The 18,537-nt window shown below is 30.3% G+C and overlaps 1 protein-coding gene across 13 annotated transcripts in view; it reads left to right on the top strand.

Moving 5' to 3' along the window:
- The window catches only part of LOC115215814 (MAGUK p55 subfamily member 7), a 930,620-nt gene that overhangs the window by 838,585 nt on the left and 73,498 nt on the right, over positions 1 to 18,537 (top strand). For 12 of the 13 annotated variants that reach the window (XM_036506006.1, XM_036505998.1, XM_036506000.1 and 9 more), the window contains one exon: positions 8,061 to 8,090. The exons of the other annotated variant lie outside the window; for it this stretch is intronic. In XM_036506006.1, the coding sequence (XP_036361899.1) occupies positions 8,061 to 8,090 (30 nt within the window). The remainder of the gene's footprint in view (positions 1 to 8,060; positions 8,091 to 18,537) is intronic. 13 annotated transcript variants of the gene reach the window in all.

Below are 18,537 nucleotides of genomic sequence, written 5' to 3'. Positions count from 1 at the left end.
TAGTTAAAAAGCTTGCTTTGTAACTACATAGTTTCAGGTTCAAGCCCACTGCATGGCACCTTGGGCAAATATCTTCTACAGTAGCCCTGGGCCAACTGATGCCTTGTGAGTGGATTTGGTAACTGGAAAGTGTGTGGAAGCATGTTGTATATGTGTAATGTGAGCATGAGTGTGTTTTTGTGTTTATCTTTCCCCTGCCATTTGGTTTGTTTATCTCCCTATAACTTAGCAGTTTGGCAAAAGCAACTGGTAGAATAAGTATCAGTTTTAAAAAGAAAAATACCAGGGTTAATTTGTTCAAATAAAGCCTGCAAGGCAGTGCCCCAGCATGGTCGCAGTCCAATGACTGACGCATGTAAAAGAAGACACACACACACACTACCCAAGTATCCCATCGTTGCTGGACAATTTTCACATTAAAATGCCTTTATATCAATTTTTTGTTCCTTGTCAGACCATATCTTTCCCAATGGATAGGCCTCTTGATCAGGACAGATTTTTGCATTATTTGGGGCAATGTATCAATAAACTAAGTTTTTGTTTTAGCTTGTTGGCGATGCTTTGTGTCTTTCGACTCTGTCACCTTAATGAAATTCCTTACATACATGCATACATACATACACACTGACAAGCACACACTCAACATGAGTGATATTTATATACAGAGAGTGAAAGAGAATGTGATAAGTATATATACAGAGAGAGGAGAGAGAGAGCATGTGATAAGTATATATACAGAGATAGAGAGATTGAGAGAGTGAAAGTTTACAATGAGAAAAGCATAAACAGAAGAGATAGACAAATATATAGAGATATCTTTCTTTTCCACCTGCCACTAATGTAGTACAGAAATGCTGAAATTACATGATCTTACTGTTCTGCCTCCCATGCTAGACGATTCTTGTCTGCAAGTGATTGTCTATGGGAGAATCTCTCAAGTCAAATACTACAGTAATACTGTGTCCTAATAATACATCCATGCTAAACACGATATAATGACTGCCATTTTGTGTGTGTATGAGTGAGTGTGTGTGTGTGTGTATGAGTGAGTGTGTGTGTGTGTGTGTGTGTGATATCAGCAATGGTCATGAAATAAAATTGTTATGAATATAAGTATTTTTAAACAGGGTAATAACATCTTTAAAATACAGATAATAAACGTTTGCATGTATTCATTACACTCTGTTTGGTTATAACTCTTCATTTATGGGTGGTGTAGTAACTACATGACTTACAGACAAGTTAAAAACTTTCTTTATCGATCAGTTCATACTTGACAGCAGATCGTTAAGGAAAATGAGTTACATGGTTAAGTGTGCATTTATGTATGCACTGTATATATTTTACATATGATTATATGATACATTTAATGCATAATATATTTATGAACTAAATATATTATAATGTGTATGTGTCAGTGAAATTCATACCACTTTGCGAACAGAATTTAATAATACTGTGCATTACATGTCTAAGAATATTTGTCACCTGGTTATTGGTATTACTTTGGTAAACAGGAATTATAATATGTATATGTGTGTGTGTGTGTATTTATATATATATACACATACATGTGTATGGATGATGGTGCACTTTCTTTTAATAATTCAGAAAAAGAAAGAGGCTTGGAGGAGCCATTATATATGTTACTACCACATACTTTGTTTAACTAGCTTTATATAAAATATGAAATGTAATATGTTACATACTAGCAGGAAATTAGAACTCCAGCGGCACCATACAGACAAGAATATTTATCAACATGAATTCACTTGAAATCATAATGACCTGTGTAAAAAGTACATCAAAATTCAGTGTCATTTACCTCTGATAGGGCAGGTTGTATGAGGTGTGAGTAAAGTGGGGAAGAAAGTAAAAATAAATTGATCAAAAATAAATGGACTAAATGTTGGTTCTCTGTTAGTTCAACAAGAGATTCAGCATCTAAAAAATTTAGTTTTATCACTTAGTCAGAAGAGAAGGGCAATGCTCAAGACCCGTTTTCAAAACCTTTGAGACTAGTGGAAGAGAAGGAGAAAGTTTTCTTCAAATTGATCTGAATGTTTGTAACAGAGTGGATTGGGATGTGTGATGTTCTTAAACCAGGTAACATATAAAAGCTACTATCTAAGTAGATCAGCACAACAACTGAATGCAGAATATAAAGAGTTCAGGCCAGTCTACTACCCTAAACTTTTACTTAATTTATTGATCCCAGGAGGGTGAAAGGCAAAGTTGCTCTCAGAGGGAATGGAACTCAGAATGCAAGAAATCAAAATAAATACTGCAAAGTATTTCATTTGAAGTTGTAATGATTCTATCAGTTTGTCAAGTAGGATGTAGCAGTAACAATGGCATTGATGATGATGACGATGACGACAATCATTCTGATATTGAAGAGGAGTATGAACTGGATAAGCAAAATCGTATAAGTGTGCATTATAAGTGTGTATAATGAGAAATATTCTACATGACGATTGGAGAATTTACTGAAGTGAAATGCAATGTGCATAGCCTAATCAAGGATAATCTACATTATATGCTACTGTTACTCATATTAGAAACACTGGCATGCCATTGCCAATATTCTTTTCTTTAATTATGCCTGTATTATAGAACTGTAACTAACTACCCATATTCTCACTTCTATTGTTTGGACAATAATTCACACACAAAATTGAAACATGTTTCAGAAATACCTCAAAGCAAATCATGACAACTTTTCCAAGAATTAAAGAATAACACTGACTGAATGACTCTTTTTGAAGTTTAAAATCATTTTCAACAAAACCACTTGAACAATAGTTGAAAGGTTCTAATATTTTTTCCACAAGTTATATTTGTATAAAGTTATTTCACATTATTTTTGTTAAAGAAATCTCATTTGATAGATAGGTGAGAGATATTTTTAATTTAAATTTCTGAAATCATTCCTTGAAGTTTATTTTTCTTGAAATTTTAAAAAACAATCATTCCAGCTATATCTTTAATGAAATGCATAGCTTATATGTTATGATTAATTTTGAAAAGAATCAAGAATTTGGAGTGATTTAGTGAAGAAATAGTACTTTCATTAAGCTGAAATTGGCAGGCAGGCTAATTACAATATAACTTTAAAATCAAAAGTGTTCTGAGGCAATGTGATATTAAAAGTAATGTGGCTAAGCTAATTTCCTTTTGTGTATATGTAGCAACTTCTGGTTATCATAAAAAATATGGCATGATAAATTTTAATTATTACTTATGATATTACAATAAGAACCATAGATGACACAGCTGATTTATATTTTATAGTCAGTCCTTAACCATAACAGTTAATTTATAGCAGTTGGTTCCATCTAGCTTTAAGTAGGCTTCACAAGAAGAAACCTCACTCTGGAACAAAGGAATAGTTTGTTACCCAACAGTGTCATATTTTTATTAGGAAAACAATCTATGATAAATGAGTGAGTATATTGATAGGAGGGGGAAGGTTCTTTTACCAACTAAAACACAGATAAAATTGAGCTGTTCACCAGTCCTATATACTTAACTATTAATACACTAATTATTATTACACTGTAACAGAAAGTAGCACATTTATTTATAAACTTTTACAAGCTTGGCTAAATAGTTTAAGTAACATGATGAACAACTCTCTAGCTTATAATGACTGTAGAACATACATTTTTAAAACATATTCAAGATAATAAGGCAAGTTTTAAGAATTACTTTCCTAAAAGTAATTTTACTCTACAAAGCAATTATGACGAATGAAATTAATTTAAAGAAAAATACTTGGCAGTTGTTCAAAAGTATATCTAGTTAGAAAAGATTTTATTTATCGTCTGTGCTATTGAGTTTTTCAAACTTACAAATAAATACAATATTTAACTGGAGAGCCAAGTAATTTGCAAGAAAAATATTTCCAAGAATTAGTTTGTTTCCATGAAAAATAAGAATATAATGGGTGGTTGACAGCATTGGTAATGTCAGATGGCATACCTTATGATATTTGTCAACATCCATTTGTTTTCTGAGTTCAAATCCTGTTGAGGTACACTTTGCTTGTCATCCTTTCAATGATACAAAAAGTACTAGTTGATGAATTTTACACCAGTTCCATGTAATTGACAATATTATTAATGGAAATGTCCCAGCATAGCTACAGCTCAATGACTGAAACTAGTAAAAGAAGAAAAGTCATTACACATCCATTGGTAATTATGAGTAATCATTTAGAATATTTGGGTATTTGATAATGAATAAATTTAAAAGGTTGTGTGTGTATGTTATATTAAAATTTTTGCCTTTTATCTTTTACTTGTTTCAGTCATTGAATTGCAACCATTCTGGGGCATCGCTTTGAGTTCCATTTAAAAGTTGACCCTAGTAAATATTTTTTTAAAGTCTGGTACTTATTCAATCAGTCTCTTTTACCAAGCCATTAAGTCATAGGGATGTAAGAAAATCAACACCCATTTTCAAGAAACAGCAGGGGACAAATGTAAATACAAAGACATACATACTCACATGCAAATATATATATATATATATATTCATACATATATATATACATGTGTGAATGTATGTATACACACACAGATTTTCTTCAATAAAGTTTTTGTCTACCAAATTCACTCACAAAGCATTGGTTAGCCAATTGTTACAATAGAAGACACTTGACCAAGGTGCCACACAATGGAACTAAACTTGAAACCACGTTGTTACAAAGTGAGCTTCTTAACCACACAGCTTTAGAATCTTTCTACTTATTTTGATTTCACATTGCAGCCATTTATTCATATCACATTTAAGCACTGGTAGAACAGTGGTAACATTTTAATGAAATCTATATTTGTATTTCTTCGTTCTACATTCAAGTGTTTACCACAAACCTTTCATTTACCATTTTTTTCTTCAAGATGGAGTGAATAGATAAGACTAGTCTGTATTGAGTATGTTGCAATTACCAATTAAATTTATAGGAAATATGAATCGTCTTTACCGCACATACAAGCTTGTCTGTGTAACTAAGAAATTTACTTCACAATCACATTGTACTATTCTCAATCACACTGCATGGCAATTTTGGCAGGTATTTTATATCATACTCTCAGTTTGACAGTGCTAGTTTGGTAAACAGAAACTCTGCCAAAGCACAGGCAATATATGATCAGCTGAAATACTTTATGTATCTGTTGGTATTGTTGAGTATTCATATAACAAAAACAATAAGGAGAAAGCTCAATTTAAAGCGAAGTGCTCAATGCATAAAAGTAAAATGCATGTATTTATTTATTTGTACAAAAATATTCTCAGTAAGAACTTTTTTAATCTGTTCATAGTTACAAGAATGTATGCATTTCTTTTAGAAATATAAGCTTAAAATTCAATAGACATAATTTTTATATGGTAAGATTTCCAAATTTTCAGAAAGCAGTTTTAAAAACATAGAAACTCGTATCATAAATTTCATTCAATCCTTACAATTAAAGAGTTTAATTAAGCTTCCTCAAGAAATAGAATTAATATTAAGACAGATAGACATTTTTTAGAAATAAAAGTAAAAGTATTTCTATTATTATGGACTTCTTTGTCAATCATTTTATCAATCATCACTACACTGTTATTGACATAATGCATTGCAGATGTGTTAGCAGTGTTCATTTTTTAATTATAATATACTACAAAAGAAACCTATATATTTCAGCCAATATTGTGTGTGTGAAGCAACTGATTACACCAGCACTTGATAACCAGTGTTGGAGTATTTACTTCCATGTAAATTAATGGTTTAAGAAAAAAGTGTCTGATAGAATAAGTACCAGGCTTTAAAATAAAATAAGTACTGGAGTAGAGTCATTCAACTAGAAATTCTTATGCATGTGTGTGTATTATCTTTATATTTTACTTGTTTCAGACATTAGATTGGAGCCATACTGGGGTGCCACTTTGAAGAATTTCTAGTCAAATTACTAGAAAGCTACTTCACAGTGGGACTGTACCTGTGCAGCCAATCTTATCAATTAGTTTCACACAGGGTATTAAAACCAGGTGTTAGATAACGGAATAGTAATGTAATATCACATGCTCTTCAGAGATGACAGGAATTGAAAAAAATAGTGCACTTTACAACTTAACTGAGCAGTTATCTAACATACAGTTTTAATAACTAGTTTAAAACAGATTGAGAAGATCAGCTGTAAATGGATTAATAATATTGTATATTTTTTTATTTATATACCCACATACAAATGTATATTTTTTCTGACATGGATTCTTAGTCAACTATATATATATATAATATATATATATAATTTCAACAATTGAGGGTAAAATTAATTAATTATTAATCAGTTTCACCAAGTGTTCAGTATGTAAAGGGACCATTATAGGCGAATTCAAAATATTACAATATATATTTATATATATATATATATATATATATATATATGCACTATATTCGCTATTAAAAAAGTTTTATTAAATCAGATAAGTCAATTCTCAAACACAATTTATTTTTGCCAGCTAATATGATTAATAAATTACTTGTGGTTTAGTAGTAATTGTTTTCTTTATGTTATGATATACTAGACTGTTGACCAACATCTATAGATTTATTCTACAGATGTTACAGTAGTGATTCTCAAGAGAGAAGTACCAGGCCTTGTTAAAAGATATGAAATTTTTTGTCCCCCATCCATCATTATTTATAAGATAAAATAGAGTTTGCATCCATATAATTCTTTTTCCTTTGCCAAGGTGTTTGAAAAGTTAAAAGCTTCACTATTTCAATTTTTGTTAAACATTGCAATTTATCTGCTCTCTTTTAAATCATTGCAGCTCCACCCCAACTACATGAGAAACACTGCATTATAAAATCAAAAACAAAACTTTTTTTTCCTTCCTTCAATCATTGGACTTTAGACAAGTAATTTATTAATCAAACCAGTTGCTAAAAATGTGTTATATCTACAAGCTGGTTTCTCTGATCTAAAAAGACCTTAAGTTTAATAACAGCTATGTATGTGTGTGTCTATATATGTCCAGCGTCACCTTACTGGTACTTGTACCGGTGGCACATGAACAGAACATTCGAGTGAGGTAGTTACCAGTGCTGCTGGACTGACTCCTGTGCAGGTGGCACGTAAAAAACACCATTTCGAGCATGGCCATTGCCAGTACCGCCTGACTGGCCCTCATGCCGGTGGCACGTAAAAGCACCTACTACACTCTCGGAGTGGTTGGCGTTAGGAAGGGCATCCAGCTGTAGAAACTCTGCCAGATCAGATTGGAGCCTGATGCAGCCATCTAGTTTGCCAGTCCTCAGTCAAATCGTCCAACCCATGCTAGCATGGAAAGCGGACGTTAAATGATGATGATGATATAAACCCACACATTATTGACAAAAGAATTATTCTATAGTGGATTATAGCATTAAAATACTTATATGAATAGAGTACTGAACTTGAAGTTTTATAACAGAACACATATTACAAACCCATTATATACTTACAGTGCATGTGTCCTAATTCAACAAACATATCTGATTTTGAAGTTGAAATTACACATGATATGCATCAGAACATTCAAATTAAAAATATACAGAATTATAGACAGAAGAATTTAATGTTTGGATGTCATTAAAAATTCTCTAATATGTTTATCTAGTAATCTTTAAAATTTCATTTTTTTATTAAAAGTACACATTCAAGAAAAAATCTTTATTTACAATAAAAAGTATTTCAAGAAATTTTTCTCTTCAAAATATAATGATCAAGATTTTTTGCTGAGGAATACACAGGAATTTTTATCCATCTCTGTTGTCTTTAATGACTTTTAAAAGAAAAATGTTAATGATACAAATAATGAGTTGTTATAACTTTTGATTTCCATTTTTTTGTCCTTCTAAGCATTTTGTTTTGTTATAAATTTTATTTGATAAGTCTCCCCTGAATGAAAACTATGCGATAAAGAGCCGAGATATTTCTAGGTGTAGTCAGGGATAATTGTATACTCTTGAGCAAGTTTCAAAATGCACTTGACAATAAACTGTTTATATTTCCACAATATTTCAGACGTTCTTCATCCCTTGTCAGCAATCTAAGGTAGGTACCAGAATACAAAATGTGATCCCTGTATCATGATTCTTCACTGTCACCCTCTATCTTCCTTCCCCTGTTCACTACTAACTCAGTATCTGGTAGAAATATAAAGATTCCAATTTTGCAACCATTCCCTTAACCTTAAGAGTTCACTTCCTTATCTGAAACTATATGTGTGTAAATAAAAATAATTCTATTATTATTATCATTATTATTATTAATGATGACATGATGATGATAATTATAATAATGATTCATTATCTTGCATGTGTATGTACACATTACTCAAATAATAATAATTTTGAAACAGCGTACTTCACACTATTTCTATTTCCATATTTCAAATATATATGTTTGTTGAGTTGTGTTGTTTGCATCCTAGGTTCAGGATTTCTAGGCTTACCCTTTTAATTTAATGTTGTCAGTCACTGTCAGAATAAAAAATATATAAAAATAATATATGTTGCTTGCAATTAATGAATTGGACAGGGATTATAAAGGTCTCTAGGCTTTATTTCAACAGTGTCTTTTTGCTAACTCAATTATCATACAGTCACAATGGGAAAAAAGTATAGAATTTCATAAAAACAATTATGAAGACCAGAACAAGAAAAAAAAACTAGACATATGAGTAGAAAGGAAAATGAAAATATAATAATCTTTCATGGGAATGTAAATATATGTATTGTACTTGAGCAAATTTTAGGTGAAAGACTTGTCACAATTCTACACCTGTTTTCTATATTTTTATGTCTTTCCACATATATGTGCCTTCTGATATTAGTGTAAATTTGATTAGTACTACAGGTAAATTTATTAATATCTATTCAACCTTACAGATAAAGAATAAAAGCATTAATCATTGAATATTACTGTGTAGCCCAAGAAATTAGATTTAGTATAGCAATGACATATGAAGAAGCTTATCACAAGAGGACAGAGAATTTTTATTATTGACAGACTTTTGACAATCAAATCTTTTCCCTGCATTAACTAACCACTGTAATATAAAATGTTAAACTCAGCAACAAATATTAACCAGAAAACTTAGCAATAAATCAAATTAAATAATATATACTTTCTCTTGATGCATCTTACATTTAGATGTTTTAGGCTGATTTGTTAAGGTTTCAGATACATGGTTCTCAGTTTTCACAAACATTACGTAATATCATTTGAGAAAACACTGAGAAATACCTATTAATCCACTCACTATATAGGATGGCTACAATACTGTTGGCATTTAGCTATAAACATATTAATCTTTTAAAAGACAGATTTATTTGTTGCTGAAATAGAGACATAAAAATATTTATATTTGTTCTTTATTTTTACTTTTAATTTCACATCTGCAAAAAATATTCCAAACTATTTCCTTCAGCAATTTCTTGTAAGGAAATGCTTTTACTATAGATTCTTGTAGTTCTTGGTTGATTCTCTCCCACTGGAGAGGATAATTTCTACTTGAAACATTAATATAAATGGGAAACGAGATAGGCGACTGAAGCAAAAAAATGGATCAAAGACATTTTTGAATTCACTTGTCTTCATTTGAATATTAAGAACTGAATGAGAAACAAAATATTAAATGACTGGCAAAGCTTGATATTTGAAACAGAAATGAAACCAGCCAATATGACAGTACAGAAGCTGATAACGAAAGTGAGAAAACCTTGTTAAATCAAAAAAGGATAGTATCGGTAATTTTATATTTGGAGTACCCACAAGAAAAACAAATAGCCTTTATTTAAACTATGCAGAGAAAACAAATCATAAAGATCATTAATGCTAATTAGGATTAAAATTACATTACTAAATAAATGTAGGAACAAGAATAATGGCTTTGAAGTTGATACTATTAGTAAGCTAATAACCTACATATCTATGAACATAAAGTAATTGATTAGTGAAATAGAATAAAAAGCTTTCAGCCTACACTTTCTCTTTTTGTAGAACACTAAATACTAAATGTTTCTGACTTTTTGATGATATGTTCTTCTCATAAAATTCACTCCATCACTTCATCCACTTAAAATATTTTACTAAAGCATTTACTCTGAAGTAAATGTTTTTATATCCTCATAAAATAACATTTTGATTTTGTTTTTGTCTTCTTAATTTGTTTTTATTAGCTAAATTTCTAGAATTTAATTATGAAAACATTTAAAAAAAAATTCATTTGTTTTGCTGTATCATTTTTGGTTGTTTTGTTTAAGTTTCTTTTAACAAAGCTATGAAGTGATGATTATATATCATGAGAATTCTACTTTATAACTAAATTTGAAAACAGCATGTAATTTTGAAAATGACTCGCCAGGATTATAACTATTATGGAGTTTGGATTAATGGCTAAAATCATTTATAAATTGTAGTCAGTTATATGTTAAAACCTCTAAAATTGATTCAACAATATTTACTTGCTGTTTCAACCTAACTATCAAAGAAACTTTGACAGTTGGGTTGAAACAGCAAGTAAATATTGTCTGTCTTTGAGCTTGGGGATATGTAATTGTATTAACCTGTTCAGTCATAATCCATATTGTGCACATTAATGTATAGTTTGGTGGTAAAAGTGTCATCTTTGTGTTTGAAATTGAAAAACTGAGGACATTTTGTAATTGCTGCATTGTGTATTGACATTTAAAATAAAACTGCCACTCAAAATAACATGTAAGAGTTTACAATATTTGTTTATAATATTTAATGTAGATTAAATATCAACATGAGACTAAGCACATGATTCTGTAAAATGCGAGTGAATTATTAATTTCTACAAGTTTCAAAATGGCCAGCTAAAATGTAGTTATTAGAGATGAGACACAAAGAACCTCAGTAAAACCTAGAGTAATTATTATTTAGCAGATTACTATGATTGTATGAAGAGATTATTGAAATCATCTGTATTATCAATCAGAGCTGTGTTAACAGCATTATAGGCCCCAAAACAAAACAATATTGTGAGGTATATAGTATTTATCTATTGACAAGTCACAGCATACATAGATTAGCATTTAGCCCAATGACTAAGACAGTACTGATATAAATACCTTCACCACTACCAACAACAATATCATCTCATTAAAGATTGTTCTCTTTAATAGCATAAACATGAAAAACCTGATTTATTCAGTGAATTAGTAAAGTTCCAGTATTATTTTTTCATAGTTATATGAAAATCCCCAGAAGTACTTCATAATATAGTGGATGTAGCCACATGTATGTGTGTGTGTATATATATATATATATATATATATATATATATATATATATATATATATATTTGAGGACAGATTTATGTTTATAAAAAAAAAACAGATATATAATAACAGATAATATATTTAGCAAAAAATGCTATAATGATATTCAATAAAGCCATCTTCAGCTTCAACAGCTGCTTCTGTATGAGATCTAAATCATCTACATGCTTGAATCAAGTGGTCCTTGTTCATTTTGGACATTACTCTGACTATGGCAACTTTCAAAGAATCTTTGGTGTTATGGACATGTTCATTGACCTTTCTCTCTCAACAACGCTCCTCATATAATAGTCCAATAGATTGAGATCTGGGGAATCAGGAAGCCAAATGTTAGGAGCTATATGATCATGAAAATGTTCAGCCATCCATTCCTGTGTTACTAGAGTCATGTGTAATAGTGCAGTCTTACTGAAACACATATGGCCTTCCATTGCATACACTGTCTATCCAGGGCTTAACAATTATTTCCAGGACCTCAGTGTAGGTGGCAGAGTTAACTTGTGGAAAGAAGTAGGGAGGCATCACATGTCCTTCATTGCTGACAATTCCTAAAACCATGACAGTTACAGGAAATTTTGTATGCATAACACTTGGAACTTCAGAAGGATCTGCACATAACCATCTGTCATTTCTTCCGTTAACTTTTTGATGTTGGTTGAAATTTTTCTCATTTGAGAAAACACAAATCAAATCTTCTGCTGGATTTCTCAGTTTATTTAAGAGTCTTTTACATCTGATATAGTGATTTTCTTTAGCTTTTTCAGACAACTTGACCTTTTTTCATCATATAAGACTTATATCTGATGTCTTCATGGACAACATTTCTGACTGTTCCTTCTGACATATAGAGATCTTTTGCAATTGACCTCATGAACTTTCTGGATAAATTCTGTTGAACTTGCTGGATAAATTCAGGTGTTCTGATGATTTCAGAGCATTTAGAATGCTTTTTATACTTTGATACTGGTGATATGTTTCCATCTTCAGTCTCTAGCTCCTTACAAACTTTACAGACAAAAGATACGGCAACTTTTAAAATCAAGATATTTCTAAATTTCTATGCTCAGCCTTTATAACCATGATAACAGCATAACTCATTTCTTGAGTAAGCTGAGGGTCTGCCATTATTATTTTCAGAAACAAAAATTATACAGAGTTAGCAAAAAGTGCAGCAATGACCCAAAAAGCTATGTCCTCAAATACCTTAAACACCCTGTATATATAATCAACAGATGTAATCCAGAGATTCTCAGTATAGAAAACACTTAGTATCACTCCAATGATTCAAACTTAGACTTTAATGTCTTCATGAGGAGCAAATTCCATGAGGTAAAGAATAGCTATAAGAGGAATAAAGTTAAACCAATATGGAAGCAATTATGTGGATAAACAAATTAAATATAACAGCTTCTCTGTATCATGATGTAAAATGTAAGATCTTTCCTACATTGATGACAAAGACTCAATTTATCCAATGTTGATTGCTTCCATAACAACCTGCATATTGTGATGAACTACATCTACTAACATTATGATGGATTTTTGATCCCCCAGAAACAGTTATTGAACTTATAACACCTTATTTCCTCCCCTTTAATTTTCTTTGTCCAATGTGGTCTATTTGTATAAATACCTATATATTTATATTTAAATATTCATTGTCTGAAAGTCTTCAGTCTTTGCTTTCTCTCATTTTTGCATATATACATATTTTGTATATCAAACCCAAGCTGTTATATTTAATTTGTTTATCCACATAATTACTTCCCCCCCTCTCTCTCTCTCCTTCACCATTATATATATATATATATATATATATATATATATATATATACAAACAAACATACATACATATAGTTGAATTATTATATCTGGTGGTCTGATGAGCTAGCTTTCTTTATTTACATTAATTTGTGAATATACAATTGTATTGTACAATATTAAGCATACATATCAATGCAAACATGTAAACATAATTTCTTCCATGCGAAAATTAAAATACTTCATGAAGAAGGTTACCAAATGGCAGTAATTCTAAGGATATCATGTGGTTAAGTAGATATGTGTTCACCTCTCCTACCGTCTGATTTTTTGATTTACATATATATAGATGCATACACACACACATCTAAATATCCATACCTCTTCTTGAAAATAGCTCTATTAACAATACAACCAATAATTCTTTACTACTCTGTAGACCTGGTGATATGTGTAACTGTACATATCAAACTAATTTCCTTTGAGAAACTATTGTCTCTGGACAAATATAGTATTTAAATGTTCTGTCCAGACACCCAATAAAGTATACTGCTGCCTTGGTGCCATAGCATCAAAATTCAAATCAAGATGGAAATATCACGGACATTCTTTCAATAGGTATACATTACATACTACATCATTAGCACAATTCATTTGGTACCCCAATGATAGAAACTGATTACTCTATTTCATATTCAATTATACAGATAGTACATGAAAGGAAGTGAGGTAGTTGTAATTTATGTTGCAGAGAGGCACTTGAAATCCTAAGCTGTAATTCTGGACTAATTAATAAACTTATTGAGTTGTAAATCCATTATTCACATTAATTTAATAAAACCTTTTTAAAGATTCCATTTAGCTAACTTATGTGAATTTATATAAAATTAGATATACATTTCTATTAATTGCACTTCAATTTTCACTGTTACTATTATTCTTCTCTAATCTCTTTCCATATTTTATAGTCCTACAACCCCTTTTAATCCCTTGTAAAGGTATTAACTACTTTCTAGGATATTAATCATCCATTTATTAAATTGATCCCAAGTATCTTAATAATTCCCATGTCAATTTTTCACTTTCTTGTATAACCATATACTGATTCAGTATGTTGTATTAATTTTACTACTACTACTACTACTATTATTAGTATTATTCTACTATATTAATATATTATTGTATTATATTTTGATTATGATTTAACTATTCTATTTAATTTCATGAGATGTTAATCAGCCCTTTTTAGTTGAACAGTTTTACTTCTATCTTTCTATCCTTCATTATCTTCTTACATTTTTCCATCTCTTTCTCTCTCTCTCTCTTTTCTCATCCTTGTTTCTTTGATGTTACTCTTGACATACCCATTCCCTCTAATTAATGCCTGTTTACAAGTATCACTATGTTTACTGCTATCCAAATTCGAATACCCTCCTCTCTGCTTGGACAGCTTATTACAGTGTCCATTTTTGCCTTACCTGAGTTAATTGGTCTTGGCATCACTATTGATATTATGTAGTAGTATACACACATTTCTGCCTTTTTAACCCCTTTACTTTGTGTCTTTCCCTAGGCATATCAATGTGATTATTTTCTTACTATGACATTCTACGCTCCTCCTACTTATTGTACTTATAACTGTATCTATATCCAAGCATATTATACCATTTGAGGGTTATGATGAAATGACAGGATTGGATTTCATTAGATATCACATGAAGTTGAACAATCATTGTTTATTTTTGTTCCAGCATGTTAAATGATTGATCTTTGCAACCTGTAATTGAAATGATTGCAACCAAGTAATCAATGTGACACAAATATCTTCATTCCTTTATATGTTTTATATAATTATATATATGCATAAATACACAAATATATATAATATACATGTATGTATGTGTGTATATCTATACACACATACATGTCTGTCTACAAATATATATATATATATATATATATATTTAGAGGGAGAGAGAAAGAAAGATATACATACATACATACACATATGTATGCATGCATATACATACACACAGAATCACAGATTTATATACACACATACAGCACTTTTGAAGGTGATTAATTTTTATAAGTTATTTTCCTTATAATCCAGATACTGGATTATAGAAAGAGTTTGATAAAATGTTAATACTGATTTTTAAATATCTGGAGTGGGTAGTTTTGAATTTAATAACCAGTGAAAATATTAAAAGTAATAAAAAATATTCTTTAAAATAACACCTTTTTTAAATATCTACGTACATTGCTTATTTTACATAGCAGAAAACAGTTTCTATGCCTACTTTATGAGTAAGTAGGCCCCACTACTCATCAGGCTGAGAAAGGCAAACTGCCAAAGTATCGGTCAGTCTCTGGTAGGTTTACAGTTGAGCTTATGGCTATGGAGCCCTCTGGCATTCTCAGACCCCAGAAGATATCCCCTCTCACTGCTGTCAGGGTGAAGATGGCTATCTGCAAGTGTAAGCACCATGATTCAGAGTGGCTACTCTGGGGCAATGTCTTTTCCATTTTTTTCTGCTGGGATATTTAGTGGCAAGTAAAAGTATGGTAATGTAGATGTTAAAAGAAAATAATAATAAACAATTTGTAAACCTCCAAATTTTCAAAACCTATCCAGCAGAGTCAAGCCAAAGAATGGAAGTGCAAATAAGCCTGCACAACTAAAACATGTTTCTCATGACAAGCATCTCAAACAGCCTGTTACAACCAAGTTGTAGTCTTCTTGCACAACTTAGCCTGTAAGTCCAGCAGTCGTGTTTGTATTCATTGGCAGAATGGTGGTTTGTGCTGGCACCTTGAAATCAATTTTTTAGTGCTTATAATATCAACAAAGTGAAAAAGAAAATATCCATACTCTTCTTTTTTCTTTGCTTCATCAATACAAAACTCAATAGTTACAATTTCACAGTTAATGGCAACAAGTTTTAACAAGTATATGATTAATATATAACACTTTTCTTTTTTCTCTCTGTATCTCTTTATAATAGGAAAATACTATATTAGATACATTCTAGATGATGAAATTATAATTGTTTTCTTCTAAACTAGAAGGGAAAATAGGAACTAATTTAACTTCCTCTAATTAAAAGCAAAATAATTCTTTTAAATTAGCAACAAATTATAGCGAAGCAAAACTTTACTCGACTTTTTATAAATTTTTAATTAAAAATTTCAAATAAACTATTAGTTTATTCCATCCAAGTTTTCATATCTAATTATATTTTATGAAACATATGAATAACACATGAATTTTTGGCTAGCTTCACAATTAGAAAAGAACCTAATGTATTAATTAGTAAATAATTAACCAATCGTATATTTTGGAAAATAATATAGTTGTCAAGACAACATGCTACATTTTCATAGTTTTTATATGTTTACAAATTTACAATGAAATATATGGCTCAATTGTAACTTTGTAAAGAATTAATTTACTGGAAAGTTTTAGATTGTATCAAGAAAAATTAATATCTAAATATTTATTATTTTCCTTGGAAGTAAATAAATTCACTTAATTGTCTTAGTAATTTCTTAGGTCCTACATATTTGTTAGCCCCCAAAACAATGTTTAATTTGAGTTGCTTTATATATAATATGGTTTATTAATCAATTGAAATTATCTAGTTTTTGATCCTTACATTTTCCCATTTTAGGAAAGACAATAATGATGTTATTATTTCTTAGACCCTGGTCAACACTAGTCTATGGTTAAAGACATTCCAGCCATAATCATCCCACATTTTTCAGACAATTTATTCTGGATTACATTATCAAATGAAAATTTATTTTTTTATAACAAACACTAGTTTGAAGATTTGACCATTATTTTCTAGCAAGTCAAGCAATTATATTGAGGCTCACTTATTTAAAATGATACAGATGGTAAAGTAGGTGAGGGAACATAAATTATCATCTCATTAACCTGATTCACAATTTTTTAAAGCTACCAGAGTATGTTAGCCTCTGTAATAATGGATTGGCCTGGCAACTAAAGTATAGTAATTGACCTATCTGATGTGTTGTTATAATATCACAAGGCTATCAACATGAGCTTTAAATAAGTTGATTCTCAAAATTATCTTTCTCTGCTGACCTTTTCAAACCTGACTAAAATTACTGATGTATAAGATCGCTTCCAGAAAGGTAACTACTCTCACCAACATTTTAAATATCTTCAACCCTTGAATTACCTTGCAAGTGCTCCATAGTAAATTATAGAGTGCATAGCTAAAACATAGAACTAAAAATGTAAACAATATCATCACCATTAATAATGATGTTTGAGTATGCCCTGTTAGGTATACAGACTGAACATAAATACATTAATTTTACTTGTATATCTCAGGATTGATGAAATCGCTAATATATTTGCTTAAGATATCGGCATTCTGATTTTAGTTTTGGGCTACACAAGAAAATTATTGGTCTTGTGAAGAACATTTCTCTCAACTAACTAACTAACCACAAGCCCTGGATAATATAATATTGGATGTAAGCACTGTACACTGTAATGCAACAATAATTTAAACGAAATTGCAGCTTGGATGAAATATTTTCCATTAGTATAATTTTGATGGAAAAGTAACCACTTATCCACTGGGATAACAAAACACTCCTTTTATTTGATTTTTAGTCACTAGTAGAGATTAATGTTTCACCATTCTTTCATCAGTATTGATCCCTTTTGCTTCACTCCAAATACTGATTTTATCAATGAAGAAACTTATATATCTGCTTTAAACATAACAGAAATCACATTCTTCATTTAATAAGCTCAGAAATAGCACAGTTTTCTGTTTTACTACCTAAAAACTTGCCAAACAAAATAGATAAAAATTAGCTAAAATTTAATTTGATTTATGAAATTTTATTTTCTCCTTAAATAATGAAACTTCTCTTTCAGTTTCTTATGTTAGAAGACTAGTATTTATAATGCTATAAAAACGACTAACTGAATTTTTTAATATTTGCCAAGCACATAGAAATGGCCTTTGGATGTCTTTAACATTGTCCGCTCTGTTGTAATGGTCTCTAGTCTAAAAATAGCATCTTCTGATCAGACTCAGAGACCCTTAAGGAAAGAATCGTGGATGTTGACCTTTTCAACCCCTGATTAACCCATAAATGTTTTTCCTTTTTTAACATGACATTGTTAAAATAGTAAAATGGATTTTCAAACAAGCCTGTGATCTTCTTTCAAAGCGTATTCTGCTATAATGTTTCTCTCTGTGCTACTATCAATAAATTCCTAGCCATTACCATAGTAGACCTTCTGTAATAAATGTAATGATTTACATTCATTTAGCTATCCAAGGATAAAAACTTCATTGCTGAATATTTTAACTCAGCTTTCAGTTGTTGACTACTAACAGTTAAATACAGAGTAGACTTGGCCAGGCTAAATTGCTCTA

Source organism: Octopus sinensis, linkage group LG9, assembly GCF_006345805.1.
Source record: "Octopus sinensis linkage group LG9, ASM634580v1, whole genome shotgun sequence".
Taxonomy (NCBI): Eukaryota; Metazoa; Mollusca; class Cephalopoda; order Octopoda; family Octopodidae; genus Octopus; species Octopus sinensis.
Note: the sequence above shows the minus strand (reverse complement) of the source record. Positions and strands in the feature narration are given on the sequence as shown.